At 40.2% G+C, this 18,210-nt stretch overlaps 1 protein-coding gene across 1 annotated transcript; it reads right to left on the bottom strand.

Annotated features, from left to right (window-relative positions):
* Nucleotides 1-3,396: 3,396 nt before the first annotated feature.
* On the bottom strand, nt 3,397-14,072 carry LOC125124407 (olfactory receptor 5A2-like). Its single transcript, XM_047774521.1, has 3 exons — nt 13,165-14,072; nt 3,809-3,847; nt 3,397-3,637 (listed from the first exon to the last, which is right to left on the bottom strand). The coding sequence occupies exons 1-3, from the start codon at nt 14,070-14,072 to the stop codon at nt 3,397-3,399; spliced, it is 1,188 nt and encodes a 395-aa protein (XP_047630477.1).
* Nucleotides 14,073-18,210: the final 4,138 nt, after the last annotated feature.

Raw genomic sequence — 18,210 nt, 5'->3', positions numbered from 1 at the left:
CATATCAAATCAACACACTGAACAACTTAAACTTACACAAATGTTTAATGTCAAGTTTATCTCAATAAAAATAATTTTTTAGAAAGAATTATCAGAGAAGGCATTTACTTTTTCTCTACCTCCCAAACTAAAGCTGAGAGAGGTATGTGCGTCACTGCCTCATTTTGTGGAGTAGGTTTTCCTAATTTGCTCTCTGAGAGTTTCACCCTTTCTGAGTCCCTGTTCAGTGACTTGATGTGGGGATGTTGCTTCTAATCCAAACTCCCACGATGTCTGTTTCTCCAACCCCTCAAACGCATGCCCATTAAACCACAGGACTTAGGCTATCAGGGATTGGTAGATGCTACCTGGGAAAATGCTGGCCTCGGTGCAACACACTCCAAGGTTCTTGCTTTTTCTTGTCATTTCTTTACCTTGAGAAATGTATTTGCTGTCTTGCTGGCTCAGTCAAAATATATATATTAGATTTTACCTCACATTATTGAATCTACTGCCCACCAGATTACCAGAAACAATTTTAAAAATACTATTTCTATGAAACTCTTGATTTTGCAAGTTTGTAACTGGCTAGTTTTTGTAGAACCCCAGGCTATTTGATTTGCTTTTTTTTTTTAACTCTATTATGACTGAATTTACCCCCAAATAAAGGCATGCTATTAAGTGGCTATCATTGATTGAGTGGGTACAAATCCAGGTGCTATTCTGAATCTTTTTATATTTTACCTCATTTTAATTTATCCAACATCCTTATAAGATATGTACTCCTTATTCTCATTTTACAAATGAGAAAATTGTGGTTCAGAGCAGTAAATAACCAAACATTACACAACCCATGAAGGATAAAACTGGGATTTAAATTCAGGCTCTCTAACACCAAAGCCACATCTTAATATCTGTATTCAATAGCTCACTAAAATGATATTAACTGTTGCCTTAATCTTATTTCTATACAACCTTAGTATGCAAAGCACTGTAGTTGGTGGTTTGGATAATGCAAATGATCTAATAAGGAACTCACGGTTCAGGAAGAGACATGAGAAATGTGCTCTTATAGGTATAATACAAGACAAGAAATACTATGTGGCATGAGAAAGATATAATATTTTGTTGGCAAACCTCAGCTAGATACGGGCAGGAAGCCAGAAATCTGGGAAGGTTCCTACATGTTCTTTACAGGAATTCCTCACGAAAGATCTTTGAATGGCAGAGACTATTTCAGAGACATTGTTGTACAAATGGACAGGGCAATGACCATGTAATTGAACATGGGGTCAATAACATGACCACCACATCTTTTCACATAGATACAGGAAATGAACGGAAAAGCTGTAATGAATGCAGATGGTTTGCCAAGTAAGTGAGACAAACTGGAGACGCATTTATCTTCTTTCAGGAGGATGAAATACATAGGTATGTGTTGCTGACACAGAAGGAAATCTCAGTCTTCAGGTGGTAACCACTGCAAAGCTTGGGTCCACGGATGCCTAAGAGATTAAATTTCCACAGTGAACCCTACTGTACGGAGAGAACAATGTGAAACCAGTGATGCTGTTGTTAGTCTCAGAGTACCTTGTGGTTGCCAAGTCATTTTTCTCAGCCACCCAGATTGTATCATTTCTAATTTGACCTTACTTTTTCTTGCCTCTTCATCAGGGATGCCTCAGCTTTCTTCTTTTTCCCCCCCCCCACCATACAGCAAGGGGATCAAGTTATCCTTACATGTATACATTTATTTCCCCCACCCTTTGTTCTGTTGCAATATGAGTATCTAGACAAAGTTCTCAATGCTCCTCAGCAGGATCTCCTTGTAAATCTATTCTAAGTTGTGTCTGATAAGCCCAAGCTCCAGATCCCTCCCACTCCCTCCCTCTCCCATCAGGCAGCCACAAGTCTATTTTACAAGTCCATGATTTTCTTTTCTGTGGAGATGTTCATTTGTGCTGGATATTCAGCTTTCTTCTTTAGTTTTGAGTTAAATTTCTCTTGGAATAAAGTTTATCTTGGCACTCTTCCTTCAACTTTTTCTCGCACCGCATTTGATAACATAGTCCACCATCCCTCCCCCAAGCCATTTACCTCCATTCAACCCTGCCCAGCCAATGAAAAAAAAGAAGGAAATGGAAAGCGAATATGAAAGAGTGGCCCCTTCAATATGATCCTTTAGGATAAATCATCGATAACACTTCCTGATATTTACTTAGTCGTCTTTATAAAAGTTCAACATATCTGTAGGCCAGGAGACAAACCCTGAAGAGCTTGTTTATCAAAGGCAATATGGACACATTATTCTCAGAAAACCAAGTATTAATTTATTCTTAACTGGTGGTCCCTCCCGTCCTCTAGAATCTAACATAATAATCAAAGCTGCATTGGATTCACTCAATTCAGGAATAATGCCCTCCACAGAGTCTTCTGTAAACAACTCAAAGTGGACATTTTATTTTTTTTAATTTTGTTATTTAAAGTATAGTTGATTTACAATGTTCTATCACTTTCACAGCAAAGTGACCCAGTCATACATATACATACATTCATTTTTTCATACTATCTTCCATCATGTCAAAGTGGATATTTTAAATGCAACAAATAGGATTTTATAAGCTCCTCAAAAATATTGCACGAGCCTTCCCCTTGGGTCTGGACGCTCTCATTTTAAACACTAATCAAGTGAGTCAGAGGAGTTTCTGTTCCCCACTTTTGGCTAAAATGTATTGATGCAGCCCACATATTTAGGTCAACCCTCAACAGATTTCCTTTTCCAGAAGCACAAGCTGCCAGGGACAAAGACCCCTTATAAAACTTAGGATTCAAGGACAATGATACTGAGCTATTTGTAAATCTCTGAAATCTTTCCTGGATCCTAGCCCATTGACATTCCATATCAGAGCCCCTAGTGACTCACCTGATACTTTGGAGAAGCTTTATTCTCCTGTGATCCTTTTGTGGTGTGCCCAGCTACTCAGAAATGCCCAAAATGTATTTAAACTTCTGACTTCTGATATTATCCCACTCATCCATATCCTGGGATGAGCACATGGCCTCTTGTTAACAACTCACTCGTCCTCCTTCAGAAATGATCCAGCTATGGAAGAAGAGAGCCCTAAGTACTTATGAGCTTTCTCCATCACAGGTAAGAGAGGACTTGGGAGCATGATCCACAATGAAGAAGGAGCAGTTAAAACCATACAAGCTAGACATGACCTATCTCCTGGGTAATAGAGGAAGACCAACTCTGTTAATTGGTCCCTTGTTTAGACTATAAGATCTCCCTCCGTGATGTTAACCTTTTGGGACATTTCGATAGCAAGGTACCCTGGAAGAAACATGGGGCTTATCTAGAGATCATTTCCAACCTTGTTATCCGTAAAATACGTCACCCAAGCATAGGAACTGTCATCAGAGACCTCTGCCTGGGAAAAACACCAGGAAATAGGGAACCTCCAGGAATGCTGAGTCTGACTCTGCCGTAGAGGGAATCTCAACTATCTGCTGCCTTATTTTGAACCAGTTGTTTGGGGGGTTGTTTTTCACTTTTAGATGGGACTCTATAGATGGATAACGTTCAGAAAGACCTTCCCTACTTAGGATAGGGGAGACGAAACATAAACAGCTCTCTTCTTGTCTCCTGCGGCTCCAGCTGTTTGGTTTAAACAAGTGAAAGAGAAGGAAAGGGAGAACAAGAGAAAGAGAACAAAGAAGGGTAGAGACAAGGAGGGAGAAGGGGGAACTGGGCAGAGTAGGTAGGAACCTTTGAAAAGGTAAATAAACCAATGTCCCCAAAACACACACCGAGAAGGAACTCTTCCACCTCCCTTCACACCACTTTGCTGTCTTCTCCCTCCAAATATATGAGAAGTAACTTTTACAGCCAAGACAGCGAAGTAGACTAACCCCTTGTCCTTGGTCCCCAAAGTCTGACTTTTTTCCCCTAGGCACTGCATGGGAAGGACATCTTAGGGGATATAAGAAGCTAAGCTATGTCTAATGAATGAGTTGTAATCTATTAAAGATGAGGTCTGCTCACTATCTGCAACATGTCTTTAATCCCTGGTTTTAGGCACATCCAACCTACTTTTTAAATTTTTCACTTAGCTGCATGGAATAGCTAATCAATATTTTGAAACATTTTTCAAATGTTTTACTTAATTTTTTCTTCCTCATGTATGGGACCACTCCCTTCTTCCAAGCAGATAAGTTGCCAGCTTCTTGAGCCTCAGAGAAGAGGGGTGACAGGAAAAGAAATATGAAGCAGAGCTGATGAGGTCAACAATATGAGTAAGTCTTCAGATGGCTTATAGACAGAGCCCAAGGGCATAAATACATCCCTCAACTAAGTTTAGAGACACCAAGAACAGAGACGCCCTCACCAAAAGATGGTTAGAGTCTGCATTGGCAGGCAGAAACATACGAGAATGTGATCACAGTGGTTCAGGTAAAGAGCCACTGGGCAGTGAGGGCTTGGGTCCTACAAAGTTTCCGTGACTATCACAGTCAAGGGTGGAAGTAGAACGGTTCCTCTTCACCAAGAGTGCTTGTGAGCAGCGTAGTCATCAGACCGAACAAATCTTGGTGATGGGGATAAATGAAATTCAGTAGCTGAATTCCATTTGTGATTTGACAGCTGGGGATCTGATGAAGCCATAGATATTCCAGGAGATGCTGCTATGGAGAAAGGTCACGGACCTGACCTGCCATCGCCCTGGCATCATTCAAACCCTCTAGAACTTACACACAAATGCAGGGAGAAAAACGACAGACCCTTGAATAGACCAATTTTTTCCACGTAGTGAAATAAGGGGAGGGCAAAGGAAAAATAGCGTTATGGAAAGATAATAAACATTATTTCCTGAATCCTTAAATTTGTGGATTGGTTATCAAAACGTTTTGGGTTCATTATAGGTATTATTTTCCTCCATGTACATTCTCATAGATCAACTGAATTTCCCTTAATGTGTTTAACTGTTTTTTTCACATGGCATATAAATTGTTCCCAAATTTTCAATGAATGTTTTCTAATATAGTTATTCTGAAGCATTTCTAACGATCGGTGTGATAGGCAACCTTCAAAATGGTCCCCAGAGAGATCCCGTTATGGCTCAGCAGCTTATGAACCTATTATCCTTGGGTTGCAGGTTCGATCCCTGGCCTTGCTAAGTGGGTTAAGGATCTGGCGTTGCCGTGAGCTGTGGTGTAGGTCGCAGACGCGGCTTTGATCCCGCGTTGCTGTGGCTGTGGTGTTGGCCAGCAGCTACAATTCTGATTTGACCCACAGCCTGGGAACTTCAAATGCTGTGGGTGCAGCCCTAAAAAGTAAAACAAAGAAAAAATGGTCCCCAGTGATCTGTAGATGTATGTATGCCCATACCACTACTAGATTTAATAGGCCAACCCATGTAACCAAAAATACCCATCTTCTGCCATCAACTTGCCAGCTCTGTGAAAGATCCATTTTGACAGTGGATCCTCCAGCCTCAGTGTAGCTTCAGAAGACTAGAGCTCTGATTAACTACGTGAATGCTACTTGGTGAAAGACCCTGAGCCAGAACCACACAGCCAATATTCCCCTGAATTCCTGACCCACAGAAACTGAATAAAATAATAAATACCTCTTTTTGTCTGAAGCTATAAATTTCTGTAATTTTTTTTGCCTTTTTTAGGGCTGCACCTGCAGCATGTGGAAGTTCCCAGGCTAGGGGTTAAATAGGTGCTACAGCTGCCAGCCTGCAGCACAGCCAAGATGCATCTGTGAACTACAGCAGCTTACAGCTGCCAGATCCCTAACCCACTGAGCAAGGCCAGGGACTGAATCCACATCCTAATGGACACTATACCAAGTTCTTAACCCTCTGAGCCACAACAGGGACTCCCAGATATTTTCTTTTTTTAATTGAACTATAGTTGATTTATGATATTGTGTTAGTTTCTTGTGTGTAGCAAAGCGATTCAGTTATGTTTTTCAGATCATTTTCCATTATAAATTATTACGCGAAGTTGAATATACGTCCCTGTGCTATACAGTAAATCCTTATTGCTTATCCATTTTATGTACAGTAGTTCGTACCTGCTAATCCCATGCTCCTAATTTATCTCCCCCTTCCCCCTTTGGTAACCATAAATTTGTTTTCTATGTCTGTGAGTCTATTTCTGTTTTGTATATACATTCATTGTGTTATTTTTAGACTCCACATATAAATGATATTTTTGATATTTGTCTTTCTCCAACTTACTTTACTTAGTATGATCATCTCTAGGTCCATCCATGTTGCTCCAAATGGCAATATTTCATTGTTTTTTATGGCTGAGTAACAGTCCATCTTCTTAAACCAAGCATCTGTTAATGGGCAGTTGGGTCGTTTCTGTGTCTTGGCTACTGTAAACACTGCTGCGATGAACATTGGGGTGCAGGTATCTTTTCAAATTAGAGTTTTTGTCTTGTCTAGTTTTCATCCCTAAGAATGGGATTGCCAGATCATATGGTAGTTCTCATTTTGGGTTTTTAAGGAACTTCCATAGTGCACCAGTTTAAAGCCCCCCAACAGTGTAAGAGAGTTCCCTTTTCTCCACACATTCTCCAGCATTTATTATTTGTAGACCTTTGATGATAGCCTTTCTAACTAGTGTGAGATGATACTTCATTGTGGGTTTGATTCGCATGTTGGATATTTTCTAATTGTCTTAAACTGATTAGGGTTCAACCTTGAAAGCCATAGTTGAAACTAATTCTACTCAAGCAATGATGCCAGAGGACAGAAAAGGTTATTTTTCCCTTCAAACAGATATTTTCCCTTTCATGGTGAGTTACATCTAATTGTAAGTGTTAAATAAAATTAAATCAAGTAAATGAAGAAGGCTAGGGTCTTTATCAAAGCTTTTTACACTAGCTAAAGCAGGAAAATCTCATGAATGGTGTGCTGTTGAAAAACTACTAGGTATGGCATGTATGATGAAAAACAATTCCAGGACCTTCAGAGATCTGAAAGCCACTGACACAGAAAGTGTTCATGAAAGAAGAAATACTTGCTTTGCCTTCTAGAAAAAAGAGGGACTGCGTGGGGGTGGGGAGGAGTGTCACCCAGACAGATAGTGCAGAAAATTATAGGAGCTCCCGTTGTGGCTCGGCAGGTCACAAACCAGACTATTATCCATGTGGATACAGGTTTGATCCCTGGTCTTGCTCAGTGGGTTAAGGATCCAAGGTTGCTGTGAGCTGTGTTGTAGGTGGCAGACTAGACTTGGATCCTGCATTGCTAAGGCTGTGGTGTAGGCCAGCAGCTGCAGCTCTGATTGGCCCGCTAGCCTAGGAACTTCCATATGTTGCAAGTACAGTCCTAAAAAGAAAAAGAAATACAGCAAATTATAAACAGCATGTGTTACAGCATGCATGAAATAAGTTAATGAATGAATACTTATTGGACTGGAAGGTGTGTAGAGATACAGGACTTCTTTTTTTTTTTTTTGTCTTTTTAGGGTTGCACCTGCTGCATATGGAGGCTCCCAAACTAGGGGTCGAATCAGAGCTGTAGCTGCTGGCCTACACCACAGCTGCAGCAATGTCAGATCCAAGCTGCATCTGCAACCTATACCACAGCTCACAGCAATGCCAGATCCTTAACCCACTGAGCAAGGCCAAAGATTGAACCTGAGTGCTCATGGATACTAATCAGATTCATTTCTGCTGAGCCACGACAGGATCTCCAGAACCCACCTCTTCTTGATTAGGCTCATGGATACCACCCAGCTGCATCTTAACCCCGGATTGAGTGTTATTTCCAATTGTGTTCTAGTCAGGTTCAAATTGAGGGGTAAGATGATCCCTGCCAGGCTACTTCCTTAGCTCATAGTTGTCAGGAAATGAACTATGAATTTCACTGCATGTCTGACACACGGACTTCCTCCCTCTTGTCCATATAGGTCGGTTTTGCTCCTTAAGAATTTCTTAAAATGAGGAGTTCCCATCGTGGCGCAGTGGTTAACGAATATGACTAGGAACCATGAGGTCGCGGGTTCGATCCCTGCCCTTGCTCAGTGGGTTAACGATCCGGCATTGCCGTGAGCTGTGGTGTAGGTCGCGGACACGGCTTGGATCTTGCGTTGCTGTGGCTCTGGCGTAGGCCGATGGCTACAGCTCCGATTCAACACCTAGCCTGGGAACCTCTATATGCCGTTGGAGCGGCCCAAGAAATGGCAAAAAGACAAAAAAAAAAGAACTTCTTAAAATGAAAAAAAACCCAGCTTCTTTTTGCATAAGGAAAAGATAAAGATTGTATTAGAATAGCAAATCATGCCACACAATGTCAACATGATACTTCACACATGCCAGTTTTTCTATTTATGTTGGTGTGTAAATCCAATCTGATATCATGAGTCTATTTCAGAAGAAGTTTGTTTTGACAACGATGAGATGTCTTTTCTTTCATGAGGTCTCCCTGGGTCCCGGATGTCTGCTTATTTCTAGAGTGTGGTACCACCAAAGTATGTGGTTTGTCTGTCTTCCAACCAGATGGTTCCAGCCTTCTGGACTGGCAACGCTGATGAGAGAGACTGCCACATCCACATTGTATCAGTTCCAAGCCACGATGGCATCAGCTATGGCTATTTCTTTACTTGTAGGAAAGAAAGGACTCTCATCTTTGACCAGAACCATAAGCAGTATTGGACATAGGAGATTTTGGCCAGCATTAGAAAGGGAGAGAGAAGCATGAAGAGTGAGAGTGGAATAAATGCAGCAAAGTTTCGATATAAGCAGTTGGTTTTTTTTTCCCCATGATACAGAAGATGTTACAGACAAGGAAACACCAAGAATTCAGAGAAGCTAGTCCTAGATCAAGCTGATGGGATTCATGGTTTGTCTCCTTCCATGCAAAACATTCAGACTCTCCCTGCTCATTTGTTGGTCAGGGTGCTCCAAATTAGTTATCTGGATGCAGGGGAGTGAAATGCAAATGTTTCCTTACTCATGTGGATCATCACAGAAGAGGCAAGCTCTAGGTTTGCCTAGATTTAAGACTGGAAACGTGAGACTATTAACCTTTAGAAAAAGGCTTAAAAAAAGCTTGTTTAATGTATCAGTCACTAATTGGGGTGTGTGTGTGTGTGTGTGTGTGTGTGTGTGTGTGTGTGTGTAACCGTATATATCTACAAAGATTAGGGGACTGTTGATGGTCCATAAACAATAATTGAGTTTCTGTAAACACTAAAAATCAAAGCACAAAATGAGATTATAAGAGATAATTAAAATGTTTAAAAGAGGCCATTTAGAGACAAAATATTTCTTAGACCAAAAGAAGGGAAAGCTGTCTGTTGATCTGTAAATAGCATATTCATTAACAGGGGAAATGGTCACTTTGAAGAGAGGAAAGTGAGTGCCTGGGGAGAAAACTTAGTGGTGTCCTGGCCCAGAGCCTCAGCCTGCCTGGACCCTGTAGCCAGGCCCATCTGGCACGGGTATACATTATCCACTTTGCTTTGATTCCTTTCTTTCCAAATAGACTTTCGATTGAAATTTGCCTTTCCATGTGGTTTCTTCAACGAGACAAAGTATTGTGCCACTGGCACAAGTACACAGTTGGCGGCTTGGTTCTTCACTGAAAATTAAAAATGACATTCTGGTTTATGCAGCCAGCTCTTCTGAGCTTGGTTAACTTCAGTCCATCTGGAAAAGATTCTCGGACATGGCAAAATGAGCACCATACCCTGGATGGCCGTTATTTTACTAAGATCAATTCATCTTCAAGCTGGCCTAGCCGCCCGCTGGAAACAGCTATAACTCGTCCTGTTTCAAACAGCTGTAAAATACCTGATCCTCTGAGTGCCAAAAACACTCTGTTTGATGTACTTCTGCGTATATGCTCCATAATAAATGCACTTGTTTGGGACGTTTCATTCAACATGTGTTTTACTATAAACTCCAAATTATTTTAGCTTTATTCAGGCTTTGTGCCCGTCTCCACTTTAAGCACTAGATTTCATGATAATTAATGAATGAGCATTACTTTCTCCTGGGTAGTTGGGCAAACTGCAAAAGCACCTTATATCTTCTCAATGAAAAAAGAAAGTTTCCAGTACTAGCAAACATACACGCAGCCAGACAAAAGAGATTTTTATAAAGACATTATAGTAAGAATCTTTGCTCATGAAAAAAAATAGAAATAATAATAAGCCAGTGACTTCTCCAGGTAAATCCAAAGCATAAGCCTTATTTTTTTCCCAATGGCTTCTGGCATAGGGAGAATTTTTTTTTGGGGGGGGGGTCTCTTTGGGGCCATACCTACGGCATATGGAAGTTCCCAGGCTAGGGGTCAAATCAGAGCTGTAGCTGCAGGCCACACCCATAGCAACATGGGATCCAAGCCGCATCTGTGACCTACATCACAGCTCATGGCAACACTGGATCCTTAACCCACTGAACAAGGCCACGGATCGAACCTGCCTCCTCATGGATACTAGTTGGGCTCATTACCACTGAGCCACCACGGGAACTCCCGGCATGAGGAGAATTTAAGATAAACTACTAAAGGTAAAATGAAGGGTAGGAATTCAGTGAACTGAAGTACATATAAGGAAAGATGGAGGAAAAAGGGAAGAAGGAAAAAGGAAAGTGTTCTAGGAGATGACAGAATTGGCACTGTGGTAGTGTTTCCACTTGTGGGGATTTCTATGAACTTGAGTTGTTTCTATTTCCCTAAGGACTGCTTCCTGCACACAAAAGTAGCAAAGGTGAGATCTTGTAGGCATACACTTTTACTGAGACTATTTTATCCCAATTGAGTAGATATTATAAACCTATTTACCTTTTCTGTTTTTAGCACATTAACCTGGATTTCTCCTGATTTGTACAAAGTTGATTGACAGTATCATTGAATTGGATAATATTATGAGCTAACATTTATTGTTGCCATATGCATAGGTCACTAGGCTAAGCCCTTTTCATGCATAGTCTCAATTGTCGCACCATTTCTATGAGGTAGATACAATTATTACTCTCATTTTACATGTGAGAAAAATGGAGCTTGTAAGTAACTGGCATAAGGCCACTTACAAAATGGCAGAGATGAGGTTAATAATCGCAGGTCTAATCACTTAAAAACACTTAAAAAATACTCTTAACTAGTCTTTGCTAGAGTCTCCGCAGACTCACTTTCCAATGCAGCAAAGCCATGACAAAGATCACATTTCCTACCAAACTAAGGAAATATCTCCTATTCTTTGGCTCAGATGGTGATAAATCATTACAGCATAATACTAGTAGTATCACCCCTTAAGCATGTGCTATACACCAGGCACTATTATGAGAGTTCACATATACGGACTCATTTAATTCTTTACAATAAGCCTATAGGATAATTACTATTATTATCTCTGTTTTACAGATGAGAAACTAAAGCACACAGGGCCCAAGTATCTTGTTCAAGGACACATAGGTAAGTATTTATTCATATATGACCGATTCAAAATAAGCCACAGGTGAAAAATTTATTCCAGTTCTTACTGCCAGTTCAAGGACACAAAGCAAGTTTTCAGAAAATATGGAGGAGAAAAATCACTCTCTTCAATTCTTTGGCTAAATTCTCTTCTAGAACATATCAAAAAAAATGGTAAGGAGAAAAGAGAAGGAAGGAAAGAGCAGAAAAGAAAGAAAGAAAGAAAGAAAGAAAGAAAGAAAGAAAGAAAGAAAGAAAGAAAGAAAGAAAAGAAAGAAAGAAAGAAGAAAGAAAGAAAGAGGGAGGGAGGGAGGGAGGGAGGAAGGAAGAGAGAAAGAGAAAGACAAGAAAAGATTTCACCCCAGATGAAGGTAAGCTCCTCTTACATAGATTCCTAAGAATCTTGGAGTGTTGGTTAGAAAACTGTTACTTTGGACTTAAAAGACAATTCCCTGGTTTTGTTCAAGTCACCTCTGTGACTACGTTTTGTATATTTGATTAAATTAGCCATAAGTTGTCCCATTTATTCAATCATTAAGATCCTATTGGAAGTTTTTAATCTCTCTCCTGCCTTAAACATCTAAAGAGTCAGTACTATATCCTCATCAATCATGGTGTGTAACAGCCACAATTCTCAAATAAGGCAGGGCGTCTGCCTTGTGGTGCTCATGTGTTCTAACTTGTTTAACCTCATAAGAAGGAAAGGCAACTGTTTTAAGGAAAAGGTACCCCCCCTCAGATTATAATGCTATGTATTCCTAACCTACCCTAAGAATCTCCACTCTCCATTATATGTGGAATCTAATATATGGCACAAATGAACCTCTCTACAAAAAGGAAACAAACTCATGGACATGGAGAACAGACTTGTGGTTGTCAAGGGGGAGAGGGAGAGAGTGGGCTGGACTGGGAGTTTGGGGTTGGTAGACGCAAACTACTGCAATTGGAATGGATAAGCAATGAGAGCTGCTGTATAGCACAGGGAACTCTATCCAATCATGTGATGGAAGATAATATGAGAAAAAGAATGTGTATATATAAGTATAATTAGGTCACTTTGCGGTACATCAGAAATTGACAGGACATTGTTGACTCAACTATAATTAAAATATTTTAAATAATAAAAAACTTTAAAAAAAATTTTTTTAATTCTCTACCCTGAATGCTGGACTAACATTTTTCCAATATTTTTCTTCTACAGACACAAACTCTCTTTTTTTTCCTTTTTTCATTTTAGATGTACACACGTCCATTCTTTTTCAGATTCTTTTCCCACACGGACCATCACAGAACATTGGATAGAGTTCCCTGTGCTGCACAGCAGGTCCCTGTCGGCCACTCTTTCCATATACCTCAGGATGCATATGCTAATCCCAAACCCCCAGCCCATCCCTCCCCACCAGACACAAACTCTTACTGTGATGTCCCAGGTGGTCGGTCTTTGTCATGGTGAAGTTTTCTGCTCAACGGAACACTTATCTCAAATCTACACAATGCTATTCATTCTAGAAACTAATAACAGCCAAATTGTTTTCCAGTAACCAACAGAAAATGGTTAGAGGAATATTGAAAGAGGAAAGAAAAAAAATGTTGATCTGCACAAATCATCATGCAAATCAACTAGTCCAAACCTACATGAAAGTCTGAACAAGTGACCCAACGGACAGCTTTACTGTCAACATTACGTCTGGGTAGGAAAAATCAGTGCCCAAGAGAAAGTACATAATCCCTTTCCATGACTTTCCTCATGGCTCTTTTTATCTCCTTATTTCTAAGACTGTAGATGATGGGATTCAACATAGGGATCACCAGAGCATAGAATATGGACACCACCTTGTCTCGGTCCAGGGAGTAGCTGGAACTAGGTCGCATGTACATGAAGAGACCAGAACCGTAGAAGAGGGTCACAGTTGTCAGATGGCAGGTACAGGTGCTGAAGGCCTTGCTCCTGCCTTTAGCTGAACCGATATTCAGGACAGTAGCCACAATGTAGCCATAAGAGAGGAGGAGCACAAGGGCAGATACCACTCCAACAACAACAGCTACAAGGAAGATCACCACCTGGATGATGAAGGTATCTGAGCAGGACAGAACTAGGATGGGACGAAGGTCACAGAAGAAGTGGTTGATCGTATTGGGCCCACAGAAATCATGCCGATAGAGTAAGTATGTTTCAATCAAAGAACTGAGGAATCCGCCCACATAGGCCCCAGCCACCATCTTTAAACAAAGCGTATGGGATATGAGGGCTGGGTAGAGCAATGGGTTGCAAATTGCAGCATACCGGTCATATGCCATGGCTGCCAAAAGATAGCACTCAGTCAGCCCAGCTCCACAGAAGAAAAAGTACTGTGTGGCACAGCCAACAAAGGAAATGCTTTTCTGCTCTGTGATGATGTCAGAGAGCATTTTGGGGACTGTGGAGGACACATAGCCAATATCTAAGAAGGACAAGTTACTGAGGAAGAAGTACATGGGCGTGTGTAGGCGGGAGTCCATCCTGATGAGGGCAATGAGGCTCAGGTTCCAGGCTAGGGTCAGGAGGTAAATCCCCAGGAATAACACAAAAAGGAAAACCTTCATTTGCGGATGATCTGAAAATCCCAGGAGGATGAATTTTGTCACAATTGTGTCATTCCTTCCTCCAGCCATAGACCTGCTTCCTGCATAAAGGAAAGAGGCAATCTTTCAATCAGACTTTGTTATTCTATGAGTGGTTATTTCCTAGAAGGTCATACAGTTAACACCAAGTTTAGCCACCTCCTGGACAGTCTACTGGGAGGAATTCAGCCTCTGATAATCTCTTGACACTATTTAAAATCTGCATGCTGCATAACTTGTTCCCTAGAAGAGAATCAGTCTCATAAAGAAGAGATTGGGAGTCAGTAATAAGAATTTTCCCCACAGCTCCATTCCTAACTCCCCAGAGGACTGTGAAAAAGTCACTTCATCTCTTTGGATCCTCATTTTCTCAATTGAAAAATGGGAAGGTTGAATCAGATGAGTCTCAGGGTTCCTTTGGACTTTGGGTTTCTTATAGCTTTTTAGATCTCTTAACTTCAAAATATAAACCCAGAGTTCCCATTGTGGCACAGGGGAAATGAATCTGATTAGTATCCATGAGGATGCAGGTTCAATCCCTGGCCTCACTCAGTGGGTCAGGGATCTGGCGTTCCCATGAGCTGTGGTGTAGTTCGCAGATGTGGCTTGGATCTAACATTGCTGTTGCTGTGGCATAAGCTTGCAGCTGCAGCTCCAATTTGACCCCTAGCTGGGAACGTCCATATGCCACAGGTGCAGCCATAAAAAGGAAAAAAAACAGAGACAACAAATTTTTAAAAACCCAAGTTTACAAAAAATTTAGGAATTTCTTCCTATATTTTATATACTTTAATATGAGAATCAAAAAAGAAACTAAATACAACAGGCTATATTTTACATATTCCATTTTGAGGAAGAAAATTCAATCCATAATAAAAACAACCCATTCTTTTAGGTAGTAAAACTAGAGGGAAAAAATATATATGCGGTATGTATACATATATATTATATACCTACACATGCATTCTTAGAATTTTTCTAATTATATAATGGTTTTATAAAAGTCACTGTATAAAATGCATAAAAAGACTAAAACTGGGACTAACTATGTTCATTGCAGCATTATTCACAATAGTAAAGATACAGAAACAACCTAAATGTCCACTGAAGGGTGAATGGATAAAGAAAACTTGAAATAAATAGATAGATAAATACAAGGATAGATAGATAGACAGATAGATGATAGATAGATAGATAGATAGATAGATAGATAGATAGATAGATAGATAGATGATAGACACTGGAATATTATCAGCTGTAAAATGAAAAAAATCTTGTCATTTGCAAGAATATGGATGAACATGGAGGGCTATGCAAAGTAAAATAAGCCAGACACAGAAGAATAAATTCTGCATGATCTCACCCATACATGGAATCCTAAAAAGTCAAACTTTAAAAAGTAGAGAGTATCTACCCCCTGGTGTTTTAGTCACATGTTGTTTAGTCTCCATGTAGTAGGTTTTTTCTCGCTTCTTTTCCTGTGATTGATTTCTAGTTTCATGCCATTGTGGTCAGAGAAGATACTTGAAATAATTTCTATACTCTTAAATTTGCTGAGGTTAGCACTGCTGTACAGCAGAAAAAATATATATATAAATAAATGATTTTTTTAAAAAAGTAGAGAGTAAAATGGTGGTTGCCAGGGTTTGGGATGGGGTGGGGCGAATGGGGAGATATTGGTCAAAAAGTACAAAGCTTCAGTTACTCTGGTAGAACAATTTCTGGAGAATCCAATGACAACCTAGGTGACAAGAGTTAATATTACTGTGTACTTGAAAGTTGTCTAAGAAGATAGATTTTTTTTTTTTTTGGTCTTTTCTAGGGCCACACCCATGGCACATGGAGGTTCCCAGGCTAGAAGTCTAATCAGACTGTAGCCGCCGGCCTTCGCCACAGCCACAGCAACATGGGATCCGAGCCCCATCTGCAACCTACACCACAGCTCACAGCCACGCCGGATCCTTAACCCACTGAGTGAGGCCAGGGATCAAACCCACCACCTCATGGTTCCTAGTTGGATTCATTAACCACTGAGCCACGATAGGAACTCCGAAGATAGATCTTAAATTAAAACTTCACACACACACACACACACAGAGGTAACTAGGTAGAGAGGATAGATAAGTTATTTAACCTGATCTATGAGCTTTTCACCATGTATGCATATATGTATATAAACACCAAGTTGTACAGTTGAAGACATGCAATTTTTTTTTGTCTTTTTGCCTTTTCTAGGGCCACTCCCACAGCATATGGAGTTCCCAGGCTAGAGGTCTAATCGGAGGTGTAGCCACTGACCTACACCAGAGCCACAGCAACTCAGATCCGAGCCGCATCTGCAACCTACACCACAGCTCACGGCAACGCTAGATCCTTAACCCACTGAGCAAGGCCAGGGATTGAACCCTCAACCTCATGGTTCCTAGTCGGATTCGTTAACCACTGCGCCACAATGGGAACTCCAAGACATGCAATTTCTAAGTGTTAAATATATATCTATAAAGTTGTTAAAGTAAATACATTATTTGTAGCTTTGCGTCTTCTAAAAATTTCAAATCTCCCCACATTCACTGATGGAGCAGGCGAAACCAAGAAGCACCACGATGACTCTTCACTATAACATCAATCTATTAATCCTACCAAAAAGGAAATTAGATGAGTTTGGTGTTTCTTACCTTAATGAAATCTTCCCTACCAGAATGTAATCTAATCAAAAGTAGTCAGGGAGTTTTATCTGTTCTGTTTATTTAACTATCCTGATTCTCCAAAACAGTGTCTGGCAGGCACACTAAATATTTGCTTAACAAATGAATTTTTCCACTGCTTATTCACAGAACTTAGCAGTGTATTTGGCTTATAATGAGTCCTCTGTTGTAATAATATAATATGTAATATGTAATATATGCACAAACATTTATTTTGGGCTTATCAAGTACCAGGCAGTGTTCTAAGAACTTGATTTATATTAACTCATTTAATCATCCCTGGAGGTGGGTAGAATGACTGCCCCTTTCGCAGATAAAAATATGAGGAAGGCTGTATTTGTATAACGGTCATAATAAAAGGTGGCAGCTAAACTTACTGAATGGTTTCAGGCAGAAGCGTCCTGTGTTCTGTTGCTACAGGAGAAGAATCATCGGTTGCTTTGCTCCAATCACATCTTTTACAAATCTTAGTTCATCTGGATTTCCCTGCTCCAAGTCTATTTCATCTGCTCTATGTCTGGTTTCTGGTTCAGCCAATTTTTATACTTTGGACTCATGCAAATAGTAATAACTCTTTCTGTAATTGCTATTCCTTTTTTATCAAGTCTTTGAATGGCCTTTGAGAGTTCATTATTTTAATGGGCAGGGGTAACCATACTCTCCCTCCATGTGGCTGCTTTGTTACTCACTCCTGGGTCCAAAGTAAAGCCCAGCAATCATTAGAGCTCAACATTTCCGAGTGCTAATTGTTCTCTGGGGTGATGGGCAACAGAGCCAACCACCCTTCACCAGAGTCTTATTCTCATTTCCCTGCTTTATCCACCTTGAGCTTCTCCTGATCTAAGTCCAGGAAGGCTTCCTCTTGTACTGGGGGGTTGCCTTCCACTTTAAGACCCTTCATTGTGAGTAAACTACACAAAAACTGATCAAACTTTGTACTAAAATATAGTTGATAGCAAACAGGTTTGTAGTTGCCAAAGGGGAGGGAGGAGGGAGTGGGATGGACTGGGAATTTGGGTTTAGTAGGTGCAAACCAGTACATTTAGAATATACAAACAATGAGATTCTACTGTATATAGCACAGGGAACTATATCGAATCTTCTGGGATAAACCATGATGGAAAATAATATTAAAAAAGAATGTACATACATGTATGACTGAGTCATTTTGCTGTACAGCAGAAATAGGCACAACACAGCAAATCAACTATAATAAAAAAAATTTAACCAAAACCGTAGTGTTTAAAAAATGTCCAACTGAGGGAGTTCAGTTTGAATTCTGGATCTCCCACTGTATTCATATAGACATGTAACAAGTTTTTTAATCTCTTAAGTATCAATTTCCTCACTTGTAAAATTGGTATAATAATAATATCTACCTCCAATGTTTTGATGTGATCCTGAAATGAGATGTGACTAAAAAGATCTTAGCATTGAGCCTAATGAAAGAAATCACTCAATGGATGGCAACTGATATCATCATG

The sequence above is a fragment of the Phacochoerus africanus genome, chromosome 4, assembly GCF_016906955.1.
Source record: "Phacochoerus africanus isolate WHEZ1 chromosome 4, ROS_Pafr_v1, whole genome shotgun sequence".
Taxonomy (NCBI): Eukaryota; Metazoa; Chordata; class Mammalia; order Artiodactyla; family Suidae; genus Phacochoerus; species Phacochoerus africanus.
Note: the sequence above shows the minus strand (reverse complement) of the source record. Positions and strands in the feature narration are given on the sequence as shown.